Source organism: Danio aesculapii, chromosome 4 (assembly GCF_903798145.1).
Source record: "Danio aesculapii chromosome 4, fDanAes4.1, whole genome shotgun sequence".
Lineage (NCBI taxonomy): Eukaryota > Metazoa > Chordata > Actinopteri > Cypriniformes > Danionidae > Danio > Danio aesculapii.
Window position 1 is genome coordinate 46,095,160 of NC_079438.1, and position 22,692 is coordinate 46,117,851.

Consider the following 22,692-nt stretch of genomic DNA (forward strand, 5'->3'; position numbering starts at 1 on the left):
ACATTCTTCATAATACAATGACAGTGTGCCACGTGAAGACTTAATGTCATCGAATTGACACCATCTTTCCCAAGGGAGAGATACTACAGCCTGGATTTATGTATAAGTCATGTGTTGCTTTTTTAGTAGTTGTAGTGTCTGATAAAAGCAGGCCGGTGTCTAGATACTCATGATCTCCTCAGCCATTCAGGCGAAAGACTCATTCATAGAAATATACAATTCATCAGTAGACATTTGTCACTTTTACAGCTTTTCCACTTTAAATTCCCTAATCAGGGATAAAAGAGGAGACACAAATTTCGGTAACACTTTATTTTGATGGTCCATTTGAGTATTAGTAGACTGTCTAGTATTAGTTAACATCTGTTGATACTGCTCCTTCAACAGACATTTAACTGACTATAAGAAACGTTGCATGTACATGCCAACTTACACTAACCCTAATCCCAACCCAACAGTCTACTTATAATCTAAATAGAATTAGTTGCAATGTAACTTAAATTCAACAAATGGACCATTAAAATAAAGTGTGAGCCAAATTTCTTCATGACAGTAACAGAACAACATATCCCTTTGCATTATCGGTCACACTTTACAAGAATGTTTCATTAGTTAATGTTAGTTAATGTATTGACAATCATAACCTAAATAGGAAGGATACTTGTAAAGCATTTATTAATCATTGTTATGATTGTTATTATTGTTAAAAAATAAACTAAACTTGCCTAGTTCAACATTTACTAATGACTTATTAGATCCAAATGTATTATGTTAATGCTTGTTAACATTAATTAATGCATAGTTAACATGAACTAACAATAAAATACTGTATTTTCATTAACTAACATGAATAAATACAGTAATAGAGGTTTGTTCATTCTTTGTTCATATTAGTAAATGCATGACCTCACATTACCTAATACAACCTTATTGTAAAGTGTTACTGCATTATATTGCATCATTTACGCATAAAAGGATGTTGACGCAGGTAAAACAGTAAAAAGAAATCTTTAAGTCCCATAGCAAAAATACATTAGGTTGAATAGGAGTAATGTACTCAATCCATTTGGACCAAAAGTCAACAATTGGATCTTTTTGGTTATTTTCTCCATATCGAATATATTTTTTCAAAACATCAGTCCAATTTTGCATTTGTGGTGGATTAGGTTTATACAAACATCTAGTGATAGCTGTTTTACTTGAAGCAAAGACAATTCTATACATATTTGTTTAATCTTTCCAGAAAAATCCATAGACACCCAAATATAGTACTTCAAACCTAAATCAATTGAATTAGTTAAGCTTTTCTAAAATATTATGTACATATACCTTTCCCAAATCTTCTAATAAATAGGACATCTCCAAAATATATATATATAAATGGTTAGCATCCTGTGATCCACAATGCCTCCAACAATTTGAGTTGCCATCAAATGACAATTTTGGTTTTGGAGTAAGGAAAAATAAAGTTTCAGGATTCTTGAGGCAAAATCTTCAATCAAATGAAAATTCTGTCCTCGTTTATTCACCTTTGTGTCGTTCCAAATCCATAAAGAAATAATCATTTGGAACACACAAGATAGTATTGATAAAATCTGAAACCAAACTCGAAGTCTGTTCACCTAAATTTAATGATTTAAAACTTTTATAACAAGATAAAAAAAGCAATTTGTGTGAACTGAGTGGTTTAATCCAAGCCTTCTGAAGAGACATAATTGCTTGGAGATGAACAGATTAAATTTAGACTTTTATTCACATAGGGAGTGATGTTTACAGCATTTAAATGTGGTCACAGTAGCTCAAGCTTACTTGGTTTACACAAGAACCATTAAGGTTTATTCTTGCAAGTTGTGCAGCAGATTTAAGCTCTTTCATAAATCAGTGAGGTCGGGCTTTCTTGACAAATTTATATTTCAGATAGTACATTGGTATATTTTGAATCCCAAATTCACTTGTAGCATTTAAAGGTTTATAAAATACATTTTTTTACTAATAAAAGTTATATTTTAATCCATGTAAGAATATTTATTATCATTTTCTAACATATATGTACTGTATTTATTCATTATACAACGCTAATATCTCAAAAATGGGTTGAAACATCTCAGCATCTTGTATAATAGTATAAAATGTTAGCTGCCAGTCAACAAGTTGGCACTTTTGATAATTGGAGTCTTTCCCAAAGAGCTGGAGGAGGCTTCAAGCACAATAAAACACTGTTTATCAGACACCTCTGCCTGTTGCGAAGCACTTTAGGTCTGCTGTTAAAGAGGATGTGATATCTAATGAGCAATGGAAAGCATATTTATTCAATCCAGCGCTTTGCAGAATCATCTCTTATAGGTTCCTCAGGAGACGGTCGCAAAAATGAGTCAATTTAAATGATAATGTTCAGAATCGCAAGCATTTCTGGCCACATGTATTGTTGGGGTATAGTGTAAGGATGCAATTTGTGTATGATTGCTTTATTCCTAAAATCATTAGATTTTATGATTATGCTTGTATATATTCTTCAAGACTCACTCTTCATATCTTGATGCAGCATCTGTTTTTTTTTTGAGCCCCTTAAAATTCCTTGCTGAGTTTTGTATTGTGATTGGAGTAGCTTGAGGAAAACAATCAAATCCATCTGAAGTCATGTCACGTACATTAATAATGTGGACATGTCTGTCAAGCCTGGTGGAAGATTTCTCCCTCTGTCAGGAATGACACATGAGGGCCGCCTAGGGAATGTGAGTGCCTACAGGACGTGTTGTAAAAGTACACACGCTCACATTTATAGCTGGATTCTGGCAGTTGTTTGATGGCACTTGCAAAAGGTTGACTGGTTCATGGGACAAAACTGGCATCTGATGACCCAGAGGTCAGCCCGGGTCAGCCGAAATGCTTTCACTCGATGCAGTTGCTTTTGGAAATGCTGTTTGTGACATGCTGAATCTGTGCTCTGATACGAATGTGATATTTATTTTTTTTATTTTTTTATTTCAGCAGTCTGTGTCACTCTCCCCTCATGTTTTATTCAACGTCATCACCATCTGCATGTTGCCTCTCAGACTCTTTTCCACATGCATCTTTTAAATGAGTTTCTGCAGCAGCGAATGCCTTTCACGTGACCGATAGCAATAAAAGGATTCCCTCTATGAAATGCAGCCAACACTGTTTGCTGGATATATTTGGCTCCCTCAGTCTCTCTGTGATTTAGGCAGCGTGACTGCTTTTGTTGTAGCACGTTTTCTGATAAATTACACAAACTGTTCAGGTCTGATTTGATGTTGATTTATTTGGAAATATTTAACGTGCACTGTCAAAATGTCAGTTTCAATTATTATTCTGTATAATCACCAGATTGAAAGAGTCATTCTTGACTGCTACACCCTAGTATTTCTCACTTGTATTTCTGTATTTTTAAATACTTTGCCCATTAAGATTTGCAGCAAATTAAATTAAAATCTTACTTAATGTGTTTTATATTAAAAGCTTTAGTGGTGTAACAGATCACGTTATGGTTTTTTAGTCACGGATCGGATCACTTTTCAGATCAGCCAAAAAGGGAAGGAGACAAATGTAATTTGCTTTCCATTTATTACAAAAACAAACCTGCAAGACACTTTTGGTTTTAACAAACAGAACTTAGAACCTGTAATTTTATTAAAAATAAAATGAAGAAATATTCAGCTGAATAAAAATAAACTGTAAAATATTCAGTACTGTGATAAATTCACTGTTACTACTACTGTTGCTGATGACGCTAAATGTAGAAATCTAACATAATCATTTGTACAACCCATATTTATTTTAGTCTCATTTTTAAAAAATGATTCAGTTATTCACTCTTCATGTTTCATTGCCAGATAGATTATTTTTGAACATTTATTTAGTGGCATATTTCTGATGGCTGGTTGCTTATTGGTTAAATAATGTAATTGCTGCCTACAACTTTCATTTTTGAGTGTCAAGTTGAATGCAAATGACAGTGATTTTAATCTATACCTTAAACATCAGTGATTATATCCCAAAACTTCTGTGTTACTCGACTGTTTGTAACTTCATAACTAACTCAAAAGACTAAAGATTGAGTCTCTTTATTGATTTTTTTTTAGTGGCAAAATATAAAGCATTAATATGACAAGTATTTTAGTATTTTGGAGCTGCGCTGTGATCCTGTGTGTGCTCAAATGATTGTAGTTTGTAAATGTACCTGACGTATAGCATAAATGTCTGAAAAAAAATAAGTACACGTAAATCAGACACATTCAAATAAGTGAAGTAAAGCTGTCTTACAAATATTCCCCCATTTTTCTCTGACCCACACTTTAAAAAAAATATAGGATCAATTAGTCCTGACAACATATGTTTTTAGGTCAGTGTAACTTATTAAACTAAGTTAATCATGTTCTAACTTAATTAAGTTTTGCAAGCTGTTTTAAGTCAGTTTAACATTATATAAGTTCAATGGACTCATAAGGTTAATTTGATTAAGATTAAAAATTTAAGGCAACCAGTATTTTTTTTATATACCAGTATATTATTTTAATTTTTTTACAGTACATTTGGATTTAGGGACATGTTTTGGTCATTTGCATGTAATTATGCAAATTGTGTTGTTATTTCTGTATTTTAGCATAGTTAAGTTTTGAAGGTTTAGCTTTGTGTTTACTTTGGTAAGGCCTTCATCCTGTCATTGCTTTGTAATTCTATGCTTGATTTCCTCTTTGTTTGTCCATGGAAGACACCTGACAGGCAGAGACATGGTTTACGCACACTTAGGAAGTTACATTCTGTAAGGTTACATTGTTCGACCAGCTCCTGATTATGCCAGTGGCCTTTGTTTGTATTCTGATATGTCAGGATATGGCTGGTTGGTACTGCACTACTTTATTATAGTATTACTTGCTTACTTACTTACTTACAGGGCCATTTATATCGAAGTTGATACCACATTGGTATTTCGTAACATCTAGGTTTTATGAGGTGGGTTGTTAGCCCAATGCTCAACCCCCAACCTGGAGGTCCAGGACATACACAAATACACTACGGACAACTTAGCTTACCCAATTCACCTATAGCGCATGTCTTTGGACTGTGGGGGAAACCGACGCACCAATGGGAAACCCGGAGGGAACCCATGCGAACACAGGAAGAACATACAAACTCCACACAGATATGCCAACTGACCCAGTTGGGGCTCAAACCAGAGATCTTCTTGTTGTGAGGCGACATTGCTACTCACTGTGCCACCGTGTCGCCCTCATTATAGTCTTACATTTTAAAAATATATCGACCAGGCGAATTAATGCAGGAAAAGACTAGTGGATATCAATCTCTAGATATTTTACACCTCCTTTAGGTGAAGAAGGTACTTGTTTTTGTTGTCTTTCACCTTTGTTTTCTCATCCCAATCTGTTGCTCTGTTAGTGAGTAGGTAGAGTCTATATTTAGTTGTAAAGCACAGGAGGGTGAGTCAAGTATAGAATTAGCAATATGCAACTGTTATTTTCCATGCATACTATATGTCTTTGTTGGCCATTTAATATATGCTAGTTTACTGGACTTTAGGTGCTCCCTTTTAATGTGATTTCATTTTTACATTGATTATGGAGTATTTAGCTTTCAATGCATGAAAAGCAGAGAAACACAATTGATGTGAATTAATTGTCCTCTACTCTAATAGTGCTACTGTAGAAAACTCCCTTTAGAGGTTGGGAAGGTCACAGGTTTGTTCTGCCCAGTGCTTTTTTGAGGCTGAATGAAGGCCGATGTCAGCCCATAAGGCTTTGGTTAACATTAACCGTCTGGGCGTGAAATGAATCAGAGAGTGGGTGTGTGAAAGAGTAAATCTTTCGATCTTTCTTCTTCTGCCCTCGTCTGACAGCAGTGGTAGGCTTTAAGATGCATACTTTCAACCTAATTCCTACCTCGTACGCTGTCTCTCCCTCTCTTTTCTTGTCATTCTGGCACTGTTTACCAGCCTTTTATCCACATTCATGAACAGGTCTGCAATACTTTCCTTCAGTCTGAGTTATTTAGTGAGTTGTTTTGAATACAAATAGCTTCTGGGTGTCCTCTATCCAAAAGAATAAACCATTGTGAGATTTCCCCCTAATCTTATGTTGACGTGAAGATCGGAAAGGGACTGACGTAAGGGATTAAGCATGTATTAATGTAGCGACGGTGTCAATGGATGTCTTGGAATGTTTCACATCTTGGAGAGCATTTAGGTCTGACCTTTAAACCCTTCCATTAGATGATCCGTGCTTAGACCTGCACTCTAAAACACTGCTGTTCTTGTAATAACAGTACATCAGGCTGTCATAATGGAAGATTGACAAGTAAGAAAGCTAAGGGTTTTAAAACCTACAAGCCATGAGCTTCACAGTTGTTTCAAGGAGAGACACGGTGGATGAAAAGTAAGGAACATTCCTATCTGTGACCGAGAGGCGCATTCCTAAAAATGTGCTTCTGATTCAATTCAATTCATGTTTATTTCTAAAGTGCTTTTACAATGTAGATTGTGTCAAAGAGCTTAACATAGAAGTTCTAGTAAATTGAAAATGTGTCAGTCCAGTTTTCAGAGCTTCTGTTTCAAGCTCCTTCAGAGATATCAGTGATGCTCTGACTAATGTTGGATTTGCAACCTCTGTCACCAAACTCTGATATTGTGAGTAGTTGAGAGTCAGAAATGTTACAATATACGAACGCCTTTGACAATATGAAGGTGGTATGGTTGGTCACGAATCAAAATGATTCACTATACTGACCTCACAAAATTATTTGAAAATTTTGAAATGAGCAAGGGAGCTTTAATTATTTTCAAACGCACATTTCATTATAAAATACAAATATATTTGGTCAAATAATAAAACAAATTCATACATTCTTATTGTTTGACCAATTCATACGTAATTAATAGTAGATCATGTCCATGATTTTGTGCGCTTTAAACGATTTGCTGTCTTGATTGCTGCTATTGTGCCTGTTAAGCAATTTTGCAGTAAGAACAATGGTCCCTGCGGTTCAAAATGCACAATTTGATTTGTTTAACATCCCATTACATATTTTTTTGGTTTTCAACTGGCTCACAGTAAATTGTTACATCCCTACAGTATGTATGGAAGTAGATTTAAAAGCAAAAGTATATTCAGCTATCATCATCATCAGTGTTGTTGGTGTTATGATAATGGAAACTTCCAATATTGTGAACTAGGGCTGTGCAATTAATCGAAATCGAATCGCAATTGCGATTAGCTAATCGCAAGAGGCAGCGATGTGAAATATATATTTAATTTCCCTCACCCAGAGCAAATGTGTGACTGCCATCTATGTGTGACAGTCTTACTTGCCAATTGAGTGAGCACATATTCGTTTTGCCCAATCAGAATCTGCCGCTTCAGAAGAATTAATAGACGAATTAACATCAAAGAAAAACAACACGTCTGTAAAATGGGAATACCTTGGTTTCAAAATCACAGACACCAAACAAAACCAGGTAATTTGTAAGAGCTGTCGCAAAATTATTTCCACAGCACGAGGAAATCCAACAACCAGCACTTAAAAAAGCACCACGGGCGGCTACATGAGGAGCATCTTGCTAAAAAGTCAACTTAAAGTATTACCAGTGACACTTAATCTAGTAGCAAGCAAAGTACAATTTCAGAGTTGATCGCTAATATAAGTTGATATCTTTTCAGTTCCCCTCACTGCATTTTAGCAGTAAGAAGCTACAGTAACGATTATTGAGCTGAAGCTTAAATACAAAATTGAATCGCAATTAGATATTTTCCCCAAAACGCACAGCCCTATTGAGAAACTTCTCAATTTTGATTTGATCCCAATTTTTGACCTTCAGTTTTGTGTTACTCAACTTGAGTTGAGCACCTTACAGGTGTCGTCAGGTTTAGTGAAGAATTCTCTACCCTGAGCAGAACTGCCATCTTGAATGAGTAAAAAGTCAAGAGCGGAGGGGATGAAAATAGACTTACTTTGTGAAACTTGCTAAGGGCAAAATGAGTGTAGACCTTGCAGATGTGATAAATTAGTAAAGGGAGAGCTTCACTCAACCATGAGGAGGAGACTGTAGGCTCTGGGAAAGAGGGCAGAAAACTCAAGTAGACTAAACTTACATTTGTGTGGGTTGGTTTGTTTGTGAAGGTATAAAGCACTTGACTCAGCAATCCTGCATGACTTCTGAATGCCTCCGTTCAAATAACTGTGAAAACACAACCATTTAACCTGTCAGCATCCTTCTGCCTCTACTGTGAAGCTGTTTGAACGATCTGAGGCATTTGCTCATAGCCAATGTAGAGTCTGGACAGAGTTTTTTTCTGCCCAGGCAATGGATTTGCTTCCAAAGAGGAGCTACCATATTGCAACAAACTGGCATAGCCCTGGTTGTGGAAAATGCCTCAGGCAGTTCACGCTCAAATGGTTGCTCAAGTGAGGATTTTAAGAATTTCTGTCTGAATTGCCTATACACACACACGCACACACACACACACACACACACACACACACACACACACACACACACACACACACACACACACACACACAAACAATTCCAGTCCTACTTACAGAATGCCTCTCTGCTGAACTAATTTTGACCCAAAAATCATTTAACCTCATATAATTTCAGACGTCTTTCATACAATTAAAAAAGGGAGAACTGACACGACAACATTTAAACATTCTTTTTCATTTTATATAACTGAATGAGAACTGTTTACATTTTTTTGGTGAACTGTTCCTTTAAAAGAAGTCATCGTGCAGCCATTATAAATGACTCCCATTGCAGCTCTGCACCTACCGCAGCATTTACCATACAAATGGAACTGAGCCAAAAAAGAAATAAGACACAAAGTTATATTTTGGTTTGTGAGCTGGGCAGGAGAAAGGTGACTGCAGCAAATGCTTAGCTCTGACTAGGTGCAGAGACACTATAAGCTTGGCACACACTCCGTGTTTAAAGCCTGGCTTTTACTGCAGTGGTTTATCTGAAAACAATCTCAGGGGAGACTCACACCTGGAACACTGCCACAATCCTCATAACATACAAAGCACAAAACCATCACAACATTATTACTCCTCTACGCTTCACATTACCTCTCTTACTCCGAAGTACCAGATGGAATATTATGAAATATAGTAAATTAGTCCTAATTACACCATCTCCTAGTCATAGTCTTAATTACAATGCACTTATCTCATGAATAATAATAGTTACTGCATTGTGAATTGCACGTCTCCAATAAAAGCAAGAATTATTTTGTAAAGTATCTCCCTTCGCAAATGCCTGTGCTCGAGAATACCGTCTCTGTTCTGCAGTTTTGCAAAGCGCAGCTGCCCTGAATCCAGACTCTGGCTTCTGCTGAGGACTCAGGATGTCTAATTACAGGTGTGGCGACCAGATAGCTAATTAAAACCCCACCCGCTAGCGAGATTGCATCTAGATTTTTGTATTTCCTGAAACGATAATGAATCTGTTGAATGTGCATTGATTGCTTCAGGTGGCAAACAGATTGGATAAACAAGGCTGGGTCTCCAAATTGTGAAAGCTGTGAAATCCCTGGATGCACCATTCCCTGATGGGAAAGCATGTGTTTGCTCATCAGCAGACAATCAGAGAAGCAATGTTTTATATTATTGGTAGTTTAGATCCTGTTTATGCGGACTTCATTCTAATCGGTAAAATGAATGGTTAGCCTCTCCTACAAATATAGACATTTCTTCAGTGTTAAAAGATTTTTGAGAATCATCCAGTAGGCTCCAGCTTCAGGACAGCAGTAAATGGGCTGTAAAACAAGGCAGAGGAAAGTAACTGTAAACAAAAACATTAATATTTCTTGCATAAACTGATACCATGTGTATTTACAGATGCTATTTTTTCACTATTTACTGGCTCCTGTCTTACCTCTTTTTTCTGTAACTTCCATGCAAACCAGAGACAAATCAAGTAATTTATACGTTATTTTTGAAAGGATGCTAAATGAAATTCATGACATAAGTAATCAAAAAGGGTGGATTATAACATCTTACAGTATGTGCTAGTGTGTCTCAAACAAAGAAAGCCCCCCTGCTGCCTTGCACAAAGGAATAGGCACCACACCACAGAAAAAGGCACTTGCATTTGACGAGTGAGTCTTCTTTGAAGGGGGTTATTCTCCAGTGGTGTGTTTTAGACTGAAACGACCTACCCCAATCACAGTGGATAAATTGGATGGTTGTCCATCTTCAACACCGACATGGAAAGTTGAGGGAGGTTAGAAGACAAATGCAATGTTTTCCAATGGCAATAGAATGACATCATCACAATGGAAAAGGGCTCTTGTAAGTCTCTGGAGGTCTGTAATTACCCTCGGGTGATGTGGAAAACACCCCTTTTGAATTAATAGGTTAACTGACACACAACTGGGTGCCGTTGTTGGCCAACAGCTCTATTAACAAGTCCTCTAACCCCATTAATGCTATTAGCAGCTGATCCAGACGGTACTGGTTGGCTGGGCTGGTGTTGGCTGTGAATTGGAAAGTGCTGTAATCCTCTCAGCTTTTTGTCATTTCCACGCCAGCTACACGTGACCACAGTGCCCCCCTTCCATCTAGTGGAATTATCTCTTTTGTCTTTGGATGGAATTGCCAGAGCGCCCCTCAAAGATTTCCATCCACACCCCGCTGGTGCACCGCTGCTTTGTTTGTCATTCTTGCGATGATAAACACTCATGCTTATTTTAAATGCAGTCAAACCCCCCTCCCCATTCCCACTCTGGAATGAGACAGTCATTGCCCAAGGATTCCTCGCTGGTTCCTTTGAACTTTGTGTTTTTCTCACTTCCCTGTGTGTTTTCCCCCACCCTTTTCTTTTTTTTCTGTCACTCTCTCTTGTTCTTTCCCTGTACACACTCTCCCTTACCTACACGTGACTGCACACATGCACAAAGACCCATTCAGCTGTAGGCTGAGCACCTTTCCATGCATGCTTTCTTAAAGGAGACTGGTGCGCTGAAGAAGACTGATATTTGACCCATTCTCTACAGCTGACTGCGAACCATCGCTTCCCCCCTGCACCTCCCTACCCCTCCTTTTTCTCCCTCTCCGCCTCTGTCTCGCTCTTTCTCTCTCTCTGAGATCTCTCAGAGCCAGGCTCTTTGTGAAACACAGCGCACACCTTCATACACACGCTGGCTGAGTGCAGCGGTCTGCGTCTGGATCAGTGGGACTGCACGCGGTGGGCAGGCATGGAACGCTTTCTTGGCTTTGTCAAGCAAATCCGGCGGTCCAGGAGACGCAAAGGCAAAAAGTACCGCCCTGAAGAGGATTACCATGAGGGTTACGAGGACGTGTATTACTATGCCTCCGAGCACCTGCACCGTAAGTGCTACCGCTAGCTGACTGGGAAGGGAGGGAGTAATGGGGGGATTAGAGCTCGGGTATCAGTCATTGTTTTACTATTGCATAAATCACAAGCCTATGGCAGGCAACATGAGCAACTCAGCTTTGAGGGATGAATGAATGTTTTATCTGCAGACCATAAACTCCTGGAGGGACTTAAGCTTGCAGCTATTGAGGTTCCTTGTCAGAGCAAGTGTGTTTATAAGGGTATGGGTGTGTAATCGCCCCACTACCTTCGTCTGATGGATGGCCTTAGTTGGTCACCATTTGTTTCTATTGATTTAGAGTGTGTTTAATGCTGCGTTGGCCATTAAATGTGCACCAGAGTGGACATTTATGGCCATAGTGGTGTACACTGCTGAGCTGCTGCTGTTTTGAGTGCTACTTGGTGTGTTTGGATAGCACACTGCCCTTTCATCGTAGGTGAGAAGTTCGAGTGTGTGCGTATGTGAAACAGGGCATCATTTTCAACAGTATAGCATTCTCAGGTAGCTGTAGTGCTAGGTTTCAAAAAAAAAAAAAAAAAAACAGTCGCTGACTAGCATCTGTCTCAACCTTTGTTCTGCCTTTGTTTCATAGCCATGCATCTCTTCCATACATGCGTCTTTCTATAATCCTATGTTTTGTTTCCAGTTTAAAGTGTTAGTTTCCCTGTAAATAGAATGTTAATTAGCATTGTGCTCCCTTGGCACTCTCATGCCTGTTTTGAAGTTTCCAGGTTCATGTTGTTAAGATCCCCCCGGGGCAGCATGGATAATGACAGGATAGAGGACCTGGAGTCCTGTAATCCTCATTCCATGGCTAACCTGGTGAAAGATGGGCAGTCTAAGAGTGACTGAATGCAGGTGTTGACAAATCTTTGCTAGTACATTTGTCTATAGGATTGTTGTGTATTTAGTTGATTTGTATATGGATTTTGTATGAAAGTTCCAGAACAGTCAGTGGAAGATTGTCAGAATTCAAGGTTTCTCATTCAGTGTTTGTTGATCAGCGATTCTCTACAACAAAGGTAGGGATTAATCATAATGGAATCGCTATTTGAAACGTTGCGATAAGTTAATCGCAAGAGTCTGCAATATAAAATAGATATGTATATATGTAAACAAGGAAAACGAATAATATCTGAGGTGAAGTGCTTCAAAACCAGTCCACTATGCTTCAGAAAATTAAACATGCTAGACTTTCTGCGAGGCATCGCAGACATGGTATTGGTTGTCGTGAATTATGCTGCATTACACAAGAAGAAACGATTGAATCTTGTGTCACGACATCCATATTAGGTCAATCGTGCCGAAATCTTGTGATCTGACCAGGGGTTAATAACTAAAACTTTCGTTCTGCCCAATCAGAACTGCGCAACTAAACTACGCCCAAACGGGAAAGCGCTGACAAGTGGGATTATGGGGTCTGCTGCTTCAGAAGAATTACTAGATGAGTTAATATAAAGAAAAACAGCATTTGTAATATGGGAACATTTGGTTTCAAAGTTACAGACACCAAACAAAAACAGGTCATTTTTAAGAGCTGTCGCAGAATTGTTGCCACGGCTTACAGATTATTGAGCTGAAGCTTGAATTAAATTAAAATCAGTTTGAAGCTTGAATTAAATCGTAATCAAATCACAATCACAATATCTGTCAAAAAATCACAATTAGATATTTTCACCAAATCGCACAACCCTAAACAAAGAAGATACATTTCACCAAAAAGGGAAGCTGAACATATCACCAAGCAAGGGTCCCCATGTGGGTTAATAAACATACTAAATAATCAAACAATTCACAGGATGTCTGTGTTTAGGAATTGAGTTAGAGGAATCAAACCATTATTACCTAAAATCAGAAATATATGCAAAGTTTTCACCCTAAAAAATATGTTTTAGTGTTACAGAGGTATAGATTCAGTTTTTCATCGGATGTCAGGTATTTTTACAGTGCTGAATCAGTGGCAGCATGTTAGTCAGACAAAGCATTGCCCAAGATACTCACTCATCACCATTAGCAATAGTGATGTAGTCATCACTGTCACGAATGAAAGCGCTGATTTGCACGAACAACCTATTTGAGAATAGCAAAGCAGAGCTGCAGTGTTCTCAGACTTTGCTAGCTAAAATTGAAATTGACAGTTGGAATTAATTGTTCGACTGAAGGCATGTTTCATCGTTCGCCCCTTTTTCTTTTTGTGGGGAGACATAAATGAAATTAAATTGTTTTTGATCAGCAGGTTGTGATGATTGTGATGTCAGCCGAACACTGCAACCTGTTCCCTAAATGGCTTCTTTCTTTCAAGCATGATTTTTAATGTCAGGCATTCACTTTGATATGCAGTACCCAAGCGCTCCATACGAAACATAGAATTAGACACCTAATTGGCGCAGCTGGAGTCCGACTGAGTCATTCAGAGGAAGTAATAAATGGCATTTGGAATATTTTTAGATGAGTTGAAAATGTTGAGATGTCACCTGCATTTCCTTATCAGCTTGATGCTTCAGGTATGTGTTAAATGTAACTTGACTGTGAGCTAGCAATGCTTCTTTTAAAAATGTAATACCAGCTGGCTATGCATAATGGGTTCAAATGCTAATTAACTCATACCAAAATGTCACACATGCCTATCTTTGGTTTACTAGGATCCGTTGTTTCGCTTCTGTCTCCCTCTTCATTGTTTCTGCCTTCCTCATTTATAATTCACCATCAGGTTTTAGTGTGTCCATTCCCATCCATTTATCAAATACTGCCTCATGTGGCCTGCTGTTATTCCTTTTATGATAGACTTCATTTTTATACTGCTGGACAAGTTACACTTTGCACGTGGACTAAAGTTTGATAAATGGGTTGTATCATTGTAACAAAGTAGACTGGATATGATGTTTTCAGGGACTATAGGTTGTTGTAGTCGAGGTGACCTGATGTAATGGCAATGTATTTGTGGTTGCACTGCAAAGAAAATGGTTTTCTTTCAAAGAACTTCTTAGGCTTGTGTCTAGTCCAAATATCTAAACATTCTTAAATCATGTGTCCAAATTAAGTGCGTTTGTCCTTAAAACAAGTAAAACAATTGCAAAATAATTGCAAATCACATTGGCAGAAGGAAAAACTAACATAATTTTGGCATCTAATTTCTGTTAACAAGACAATATTTTGAACTTGTCTAGTAAATGCTTCTTTATTTTAAGAATTTTTCGATATTTAAACTATTTTTTGCAGTGTGAAATGTGGCTTTGGTTCTTTATGAACCAGTAAGAAGGCAAATGAATGGAAAGGATGTGAATTCTTGTGTTTGTGTTTTGGTTTAATGCTGTAGCTTTGTTTTGGTGATGTTTAGTGGACGTTTAACACATTTGACCAAGTGAGGGTTTACATGACTATAGCAGTTCTATTAAATGCACTTTGAACTGCCTCTTCACGATGAAAATGGACTAGTTCTGGGAAGTGGGAAAAAAGTACTCATTAATTCACTTACAAATATATACATATTTGCTTTCAGCAAGATAAATCAACACTGGCACACCCCTTTCCTCTGCATACTAGTATTTCTTAAACATAATAAGTATATAAAATACTGATTTAAATGCTGGCTATTTTTCTTGTAGCAAGACTCCTTAAATGAAACATTAGCCTCCTTCTCTTAGCTCAGGGCAAGTGGCCTTTCCCTGCTGTGAGGTTCCCAGAAACCTAATGCACAGCATCCATTCTGCTTGTTTGTTTTTCACTTGTTCGCAAGAGTAGACTCAAGTGTCACTGCAGTACCGGTTGTTTTAAAATGCAAATCTCCCCTATGGAGTCATCTTGACTTTGTAATCAACAGCTATTCAACTTAACGGTGCTGTGTGTAAGTTTTTGACTCTTCTAAAGCATAAAAATACCATATTATGTTTGCAGATATTTAAAAAACATGGCAAGTACACGTTCTTGTTTATCTGAAAGACAATGCAAAGTCAGACATTCTGCTTTGAAAATGTCTGTTATGTGCCAGAACGTTGTCTTTGTTTTGGCTCTTTCAACCCGCCCAATGCCACTTTAGCCAATTATATTTCTGTACCCCAGGTTGCCTTGTTGGAAAACCCGCGCCCGTGACCGAAACGTGATCTCCGTTAGACAGTAGCAGACTTCAAAATGAGACGCAGATTCAGAGTTCCACATGAGTTTAATAATTAGCAAATAATATAAATATTACAAATGTAAACATTAGGTGAGCAGGTTACATTGTAACCGCGTGTCCTAACAACACGCTACGTGACTACGTAGAAAGCACGCTACGTGATTTGCTGTGATAACACGACAGTATAATCTAATTATTTCACAGTTCTAAAGGTCAACTTCAAACTGGTTATTTAATTTTCAAGATCTGAGGTGAACTATCTGCTGCTGCTTTTAAGTAGTATCCATCCTGTTGTTCACCTGTGAGAAATAGAAGCTGTTTCTAATATATCAATTCGAGGTGTTGGTCACTGGGTGTCAAACTTACATACTGCACCTTTAATATGCCTCTGATGTGTCAAAAATAACCTTTGAACATTTTTTTTTTTGTTTTATCTAAAAATGTCACATTAAGACTACAAATAACTTATGAAATCTTTAAAAGGATAGTTTATCCAAAATAAGATTTACTCATACACAACTGGCTCTAAACATCTGAGATTTTTTTGGTTTGTGGTTTGTTTGTTGATAGTTTTTTGAGCAGATATTTTGAAGATTATTGTAAACTTATAGCTATTCTTTTTTGGCTTAGTCCCTTTATTAATCAGGGACCGCCACAGGAGAATGAACCACCAACTTATCCAGCATATGTTTTATGCAGCGGATGCCCTTCCAGCTTCAACCCATCACTGGGAAAGCCATTAATATCCATAGTAGAAAAAATACTATGGAAGTCAATGGCTACTGGTTTGCAACTCCTTTTCAAAATGTTTTTTTTTTTTTTGTCTGTGTGTGTCAAGAATATTTTTTTTGATGCAACTTGTTATATGTTATGGCATTTTCTGACAGAGCATCACCTACAGTATATCTTAATGACTTTAAATGAATAGCTGGGCACAGAAATAACATTCTGTTTTTGCTTATAGTTTAGATTAAAGTGGCAGAAAAAAAAGCCATTTACAGGTTATTGCAAGAAATCATCAACACAAGCCACCAGGTCTATGATGGGATGTGTTTGGTTCCCAAAAAGAAAGTGGCAGCACTTCTAAGAGACATCTCTCAAAGTTGCTGGGAGCTAAATCAAGGATCTGCCTAATATCAAAGCCTCATATCAAAGTTTCCTCTAGTAGGTCACATGAAACCTCGAAGGAAAAAAATAAATGCATACCAAATGTCTTCGTTTTGACAGTGAAGCGAAACAAAATGTTTCCCTCTGATAAAATGTTCAGTTGTTTTTTCCTAAAGTATAATCGAATACCTCGTCCTGTTTATTTCCCCTAATAGTAGCAGACGGAAGAAAAGCAACCAAACAAGACCAGGTAAAATTAACTGTCTTAATCTGAATACACATTCATCTAAATGATTCCTTGTGCAGCAAATGCAAGATTTAGCTTTCCAGAGACGCATCCAAGTAGACACATATTAACATCAGTTCATAACCCTCTCAAAACCCTTCTGGAGGGATGGCAGCAATTCTTGAGATATGGTTATGGGGCATGTCTGTTGTGCAGCGGCAGCTGTTTCAGACCTGTGGTTGCTGAGAAGGACGGAGTCTGTTTTTTTTAACGAGCTGTTCACAGTTAGTAGGTGATAATGAAGGCCGACGGTCCCTCCACAATCAGCTCTCTTCCTCCATCAGCTGATCTTTCTCTACGCATTTTAGTAATTGCGCCAAAAAGAGATGGTTACCTTAGGCATTCCGTTGAATAGCAGGAGCGTATACGGTCTTATCATTCTCATTTAGGAGAACATAAGATGAAAGTACCTGGCACATTTTCAGGTTTTATCTTTTTTTATCTGTCATTTCTTTACATTGTGCATTGCTCTCTGGGATATTCTTCTCCACGTTCATTACCCGCTTTGATCTGTTTGCTCTTATTTTGATATAGATATTCACACTAGCACTTTTGGTCCTCACCCAGGTTTGTTTGACATCAGAGTACGGTACGTTTAGCTAGTGTGAACTCGGGTGTGCACCCAAAAACTGGACCCGAGTCTGCCTGAAAGATGGTCTAGGGTACGGTTCGCGTGAGCTGGTCCAGTTCACTTCTAATATGAATGCAATCGTACCAAATAATGGAAGTGAACAGCCAACTGTACAACAAACTTTTCATAACAATCAAGTTTTCATAACGTTCATTCATGTGTGTATGTTTGTGTATCACCTAACATTACCTTGGTGACAAGTGGGACTGGCCCATGGCAAACACAGTGATAATGTTTGCTTGTCTACTGCAAAAACAACTTCTGCAGACATCGCGTTACGTTCTGAACGTTTGATAGATGCAAGTCGCTGTCTGTATGTACACACAACAGCAGCTTGATGACGCACCCGGGTTAAGAAAGAAAAAAGACCAGCCGAGAAGATATCAAGGGGGGACAATCGAACTTTGGTTCGAACCGGGCAATTGAACAATGTGTGAAAGCACCCTTAATCTATACAAAAGTTTTATACAACTATTTAAAAAAAAAATACAAATATTTCTGTGGTTATGCTGAATTTATTAGGTATGGGCTTGTTTAAAATGCACATCATTTCCTATATTGGTGTGATCATTTTCCAATTTTAAGATAAATAAAACATTGTTACTGAAGCCATGGTCACACTGGACTTTTCACCCCATAGATTTCCATTCATACAGCACACAGACCGGAAACGCAAGCTCGTATGACAAGTTGCACAGTTTGCTGTGTTGGAAGGTTCAAGCTTGGTGAACTCTGATCTGCGAAATCTCATCACTTGACTGTGTGAGACCAATCAAAGATCAAAACATGACCTCTCTGGACAGAGATTTAAAATATGGACCAATCGCTCGCTTTTTAAAATGTCTAATCATCTTGTTTAATCCCACCCCTTTTCGCAGCACCATACATCAGAATTTCGCACGCACAAACTCTAGTGTGACCACGGCATTAAAGTTTTAACTCTTTTAAAGTTAAAACATTGGTATCGTATTGTCTGTAAATGAGTATAAATGTATCTAAATGCTCTAGAGGACATGTAAATGTATACATTAATAGATATATTTTGCTGTAAGACATGAAGACATTTTCATTTTTGCATAAATATAGCTGAGAAATCATAACTTTTTTTACTTTAGTTGAAATGATTACTTTAAGCAGACAGATGACAGATGAGACATATTTCTGCACTGTCCTTATAATTGGGTGTTTTAATATGTCATCAAGTGATTCTGGATTTAAATATGCTGTTAGAATGTTTTGGGTTTTAGTGTTGGCAGTCAATTTTAAAACTGTTGTGTATTTATATTTATTAAATTTACCAAGGCATGCAGTATATTCTAGCTCTATTCAAATTCACAATCTAATTTGTCCTTATTGTGCTCCCTCTTTCTTTCCCCACTGTAAAACTTTGATGCTTGCATTACAACTAAAGTGTCTTTTGCGTGCCCTTAACTAATAGATTTTGCTCCATTTTTCTGCCTGTGTACTTCAGATCATCCCCATCACTCGGTCTGTCACATCACGTCACTGAAATGCCCCATTTACAGTGAGCATGATCCTCCCTCCTTACAGCATGTACTGTAAGGCCACCTCATCCTCCCGCTGGAAATGTCCTCACTGAAAGCAATAGCATAACCTATTATCTCCCCCTTTCCTCCGCATTCGATGGAGCCTTCAGCATCAAAGAGGCATGATGAATTCTGATGTGTTGTGTAAGAGCCATTAAGGAATGCATTAAGCATTAATTTTCAATGACAGTGCCGTATCATCCCTCCCATGAGCATCTCAGGGGTGAGTGTAACGTGTGCCAGGCCTCTAAAGTCACAGGTTTCTTTCTTTTTTTTTCCCCTACAAATTGATGGGGACTGCACAGTTTTTCATTTAGACTGACATTTTCGGATAAGCCAAGTAAACAACAGCAATATTAACTCCTCATCTTGTTTTGACTTCTTAACCCCAGCGATCATGGCACTCTTCACTAGAGATGCCAAACACCCTGGAGAATACATCCTTCTTATTACGGTGTCAGATGAGCTATCAGCGGTTATTGTTTTCTTTACTGTCTCTGAATGCATCTCTCTACTCCTTCACAGTATAAATGAGATGTAACCAAATATGTCTCTTGCTTTCAGTAAATATTTATATTCATTCTTTACAGAATGAGTTCATTTTTCTTAAAGTATGCTGCATAGTGAAAATCATACAGATATAATGTAACTTCAAATGATACGTGATGCGAAACATCACTCATTGCTTGGTGGTTGAGAAAAAGAGGGCAAAAATCCCTATAAACATTCACTAAAAGAGGGATTCAAGCCGTATCTAGGGATTACTCCTGATAATCAGAGAAAGGAATTACTTGGATTAAGATGTTTGCATAAAAAAAACAGTTTGATCCTGTTTACATGTCACTTGTCATTATTTTTTTAGATCTAATGTTAAGAAATGAGGTTTGTTTACAATCAATTTGTCAGTGTTTACTTGTACTCGACCCACAACACAAAGACAATGATGTGAAATTTAACAGGGCACTTTACCAAAGCAGGCTTTAAATGGCATCCTTACACCTTTCTCAGAGACCTAACATCCCTCATTTTGTCGGAAACTTCCATAAAATATTTTGTTAAAGCATTAACATATCTGCATAGTGCAGTACCACAGTGTGTAATTTTTTTACTGTGATTGCGGTGGTTTTCATTATGAGCATAATCCAATAATTAAATGAGAATTAGAGCAATCACAGACTTCTGTTTACATAACTGAACAGTACTCATATGAAAAAGCACAGAGATGTGCCAGCTCCATTTTAGAAAGTCTCACCATGTGATTTTCGGGACACATGGATGTATTTAGCACTGAATAAAATATCAGACAGAAGTGTGTTAAACTAAATTGTGTTTAAAAAGGGGTTAATACAATTTCAACAGTATATCATTAATATGTCATTAAATATATCATAATATATCATTAAATATGTTTGAACATATGAAAAATGAACATTTCCACACCATTTATATTCAGGGGGTTCTATATTTTATGAATAATGTCTTCTGTTGAACACAAAACTAGATATTCTGAAGAACATTGGGAACTAGCAGCCAATGACATCAATAGTAGGAACAAAACATACTATGGAAGTCAATAGCTGGTGCTTTCCAACATTCTTCAGAATATGTTTTGTTGTGTGCTCGATAGAAGGTAAATTTTGGAATTGTAAGTAAAATGTGAGCTAATGATTAGTGTGTTTTTGTTTGTGTATTTTCATAAGGATATTGCATGCTTATAATGCAAACCTACTTAACATTGACTTGTTTAAAATATTATACATTTATATAATTTGCTTCTTTTGTGATGAGAGGCCACATTAGTAGCTTTCAAACCCTCTGTTGACCCAGTAACTCAAGTTTGGAATAAGAATGTGGCATTGTATTGGACAAATTAAGTACTTTATGTACAGTATGCTTACTAAAATAGCCTTTTACTCTCCATTAAATGCAGTTGTTCCTTCTGCATAGTGGTGTGATTCATCTGACAATCAAAAAGGATAAGTTGACTGATCCAGTTATTATTTATCTTCAAGACTTTTGTAGATGTCATTACGTAATATGAATTCTTTGGTCCTTGATAAATGTATAATGAAATTGTGCCTGCTCTAATACAGAAATACACCTCATGGTCAATACGTCTTTGAGGTTTTTATGGTTAATATATTTCTTATTGAATTAAAGTAAGCCTGGCAACGTTCTAAGGTTTCCATGTTCTGCTTAGGTAACTGACATGTGACCGAGATGCATGATTGTGGCCTCCAGTCCAGCACTTATTGAAATGGCAGCACGAATTTTATCACAGCTTTCATCATCAAGCATTGGACCTTCCTAATGGTCCACTGTGCCTGGAGCCTCTCAGATGCACACGGGATGCCTAGAAGATCCCCTCCCCCCATCTTTCACTTTTGCACTCCCTTTCGCTTGATCAAACTCCCCTTTTTTCCCATCTCTTTCACCCGCAGTTTCTCTGATTTCACAATACTCATCCATCAGCTCTGATGAGATCAGGGTCCCAATGCCTTGTGCATCTATTCCTTTCTCCGTCCGCTTGAATGGCTTCTCTGTGATGTTGATTGTGTGTGTGTGTGTATTTTAAGGGTGGCAGCACGTCTCTGCAGAATTAATTTGAACGACTTGTTTTTAAACCAGTTATTTCGCTTTTTCGGTCTTCTCTTAAGGCTGCTTATTACTTCTTCGTTGGATTATTTGAAACAGCTTGAGTTCAAGTCTTAAGATATTCGTTAAGCCCTGCTTAGCCCTGATTGCTCACAGCATATGGATAAGTGTCAAAAGGAGAGCAAATTACACTTGATTTACTGGTTTTGAAAAGCACATTATTTGGGGTCTGTTGAAGTAGATGTCAGTTTTTAGGTGACCCGTGTGCTTAAGTTTGTGTGTGGCAAAACCTTTAAAAATGACATTTACTGTGGAAGTAAAAATAGTTTATATATTTTTTGAGAATTCTGAGATTAATGAATATATATTTTAATTAACTGCGTTTTTAGAAGTGTAGAATAATGTTTGTGCTTAAATTGGATGTAGAAATTACAATCGTTGGCCACTTTATTAGGTACACCTGTCCAACTGCTCGTTAACGCAAATGTCTAATCGGCCAACATGGCAGCAACTCAATGCATTTAGGCATGGTCAAGACAATCTTCTGCAGTTCAAACGAAAGATGATTTAAACTTGAGGCGGATGGGCTACAGCAGCAGAAGACCACACCGGGTGCCACTCCTGTCAGCTAAGAACAGGAGACTGAGGCTACAATTTGCACAGGCTTACCAAAATTGTACAATAGAAGATGTTGCCTGGTCTGTGGAGTGTCGATTTCTGCTGCGACATTCGGATGATAGGTTCAGAATTTGGTGTCAACAATATAAAAGCATGGATCCATCCTGCCTTGTGTCAACAGTTCAGGCTGGCGATGGTGGTGTCAAATCATCAAATCTCAGACTAGTTTCTTGAACATGACAATGAGTTCACTGTACTGAAAAGGCCTCCACAGTCACCAGAGCTCAATCCAATAGAGCACCTTTGAGATGTGGTGGAATGGAAGATTCACATAATGGATGTGTAGCCAACAAATACTCAGCAACTGCATGATGCTATCATGTCAATATGGACCAAAATCTCTGAGGAATTTTCCAGTTGCTTGT

The 22,692-nt window shown here is 37.6% G+C and overlaps 1 protein-coding gene across 8 annotated transcripts in view; it reads left to right on the forward strand.

Moving 5' to 3' along the window:
- grip1 (glutamate receptor interacting protein 1) overlaps nt 1-22,692 on the forward strand; it is a 351,292-nt gene that overhangs the window by 123,425 nt on the left and 205,175 nt on the right. For 3 of the 8 annotated variants that reach the window (XM_056455825.1, XM_056455824.1, XM_056455826.1), the window contains exon 1: nt 11,058-11,361. The exons of 1 other annotated variant lie outside the window; for it this stretch is intronic. In XM_056455825.1, the coding sequence (XP_056311800.1) occupies nt 11,229-11,361 (133 nt within the window). In that variant the 5' untranslated portion in view covers nt 11,058-11,228. Of the gene's footprint in view, nt 1-11,056; nt 11,362-22,692 lie in introns of those variants that run through there. 4 more of the 8 variants (XM_056455829.1, XM_056455832.1, XM_056455822.1 and 1 more) reach the window with 3 other exon arrangements.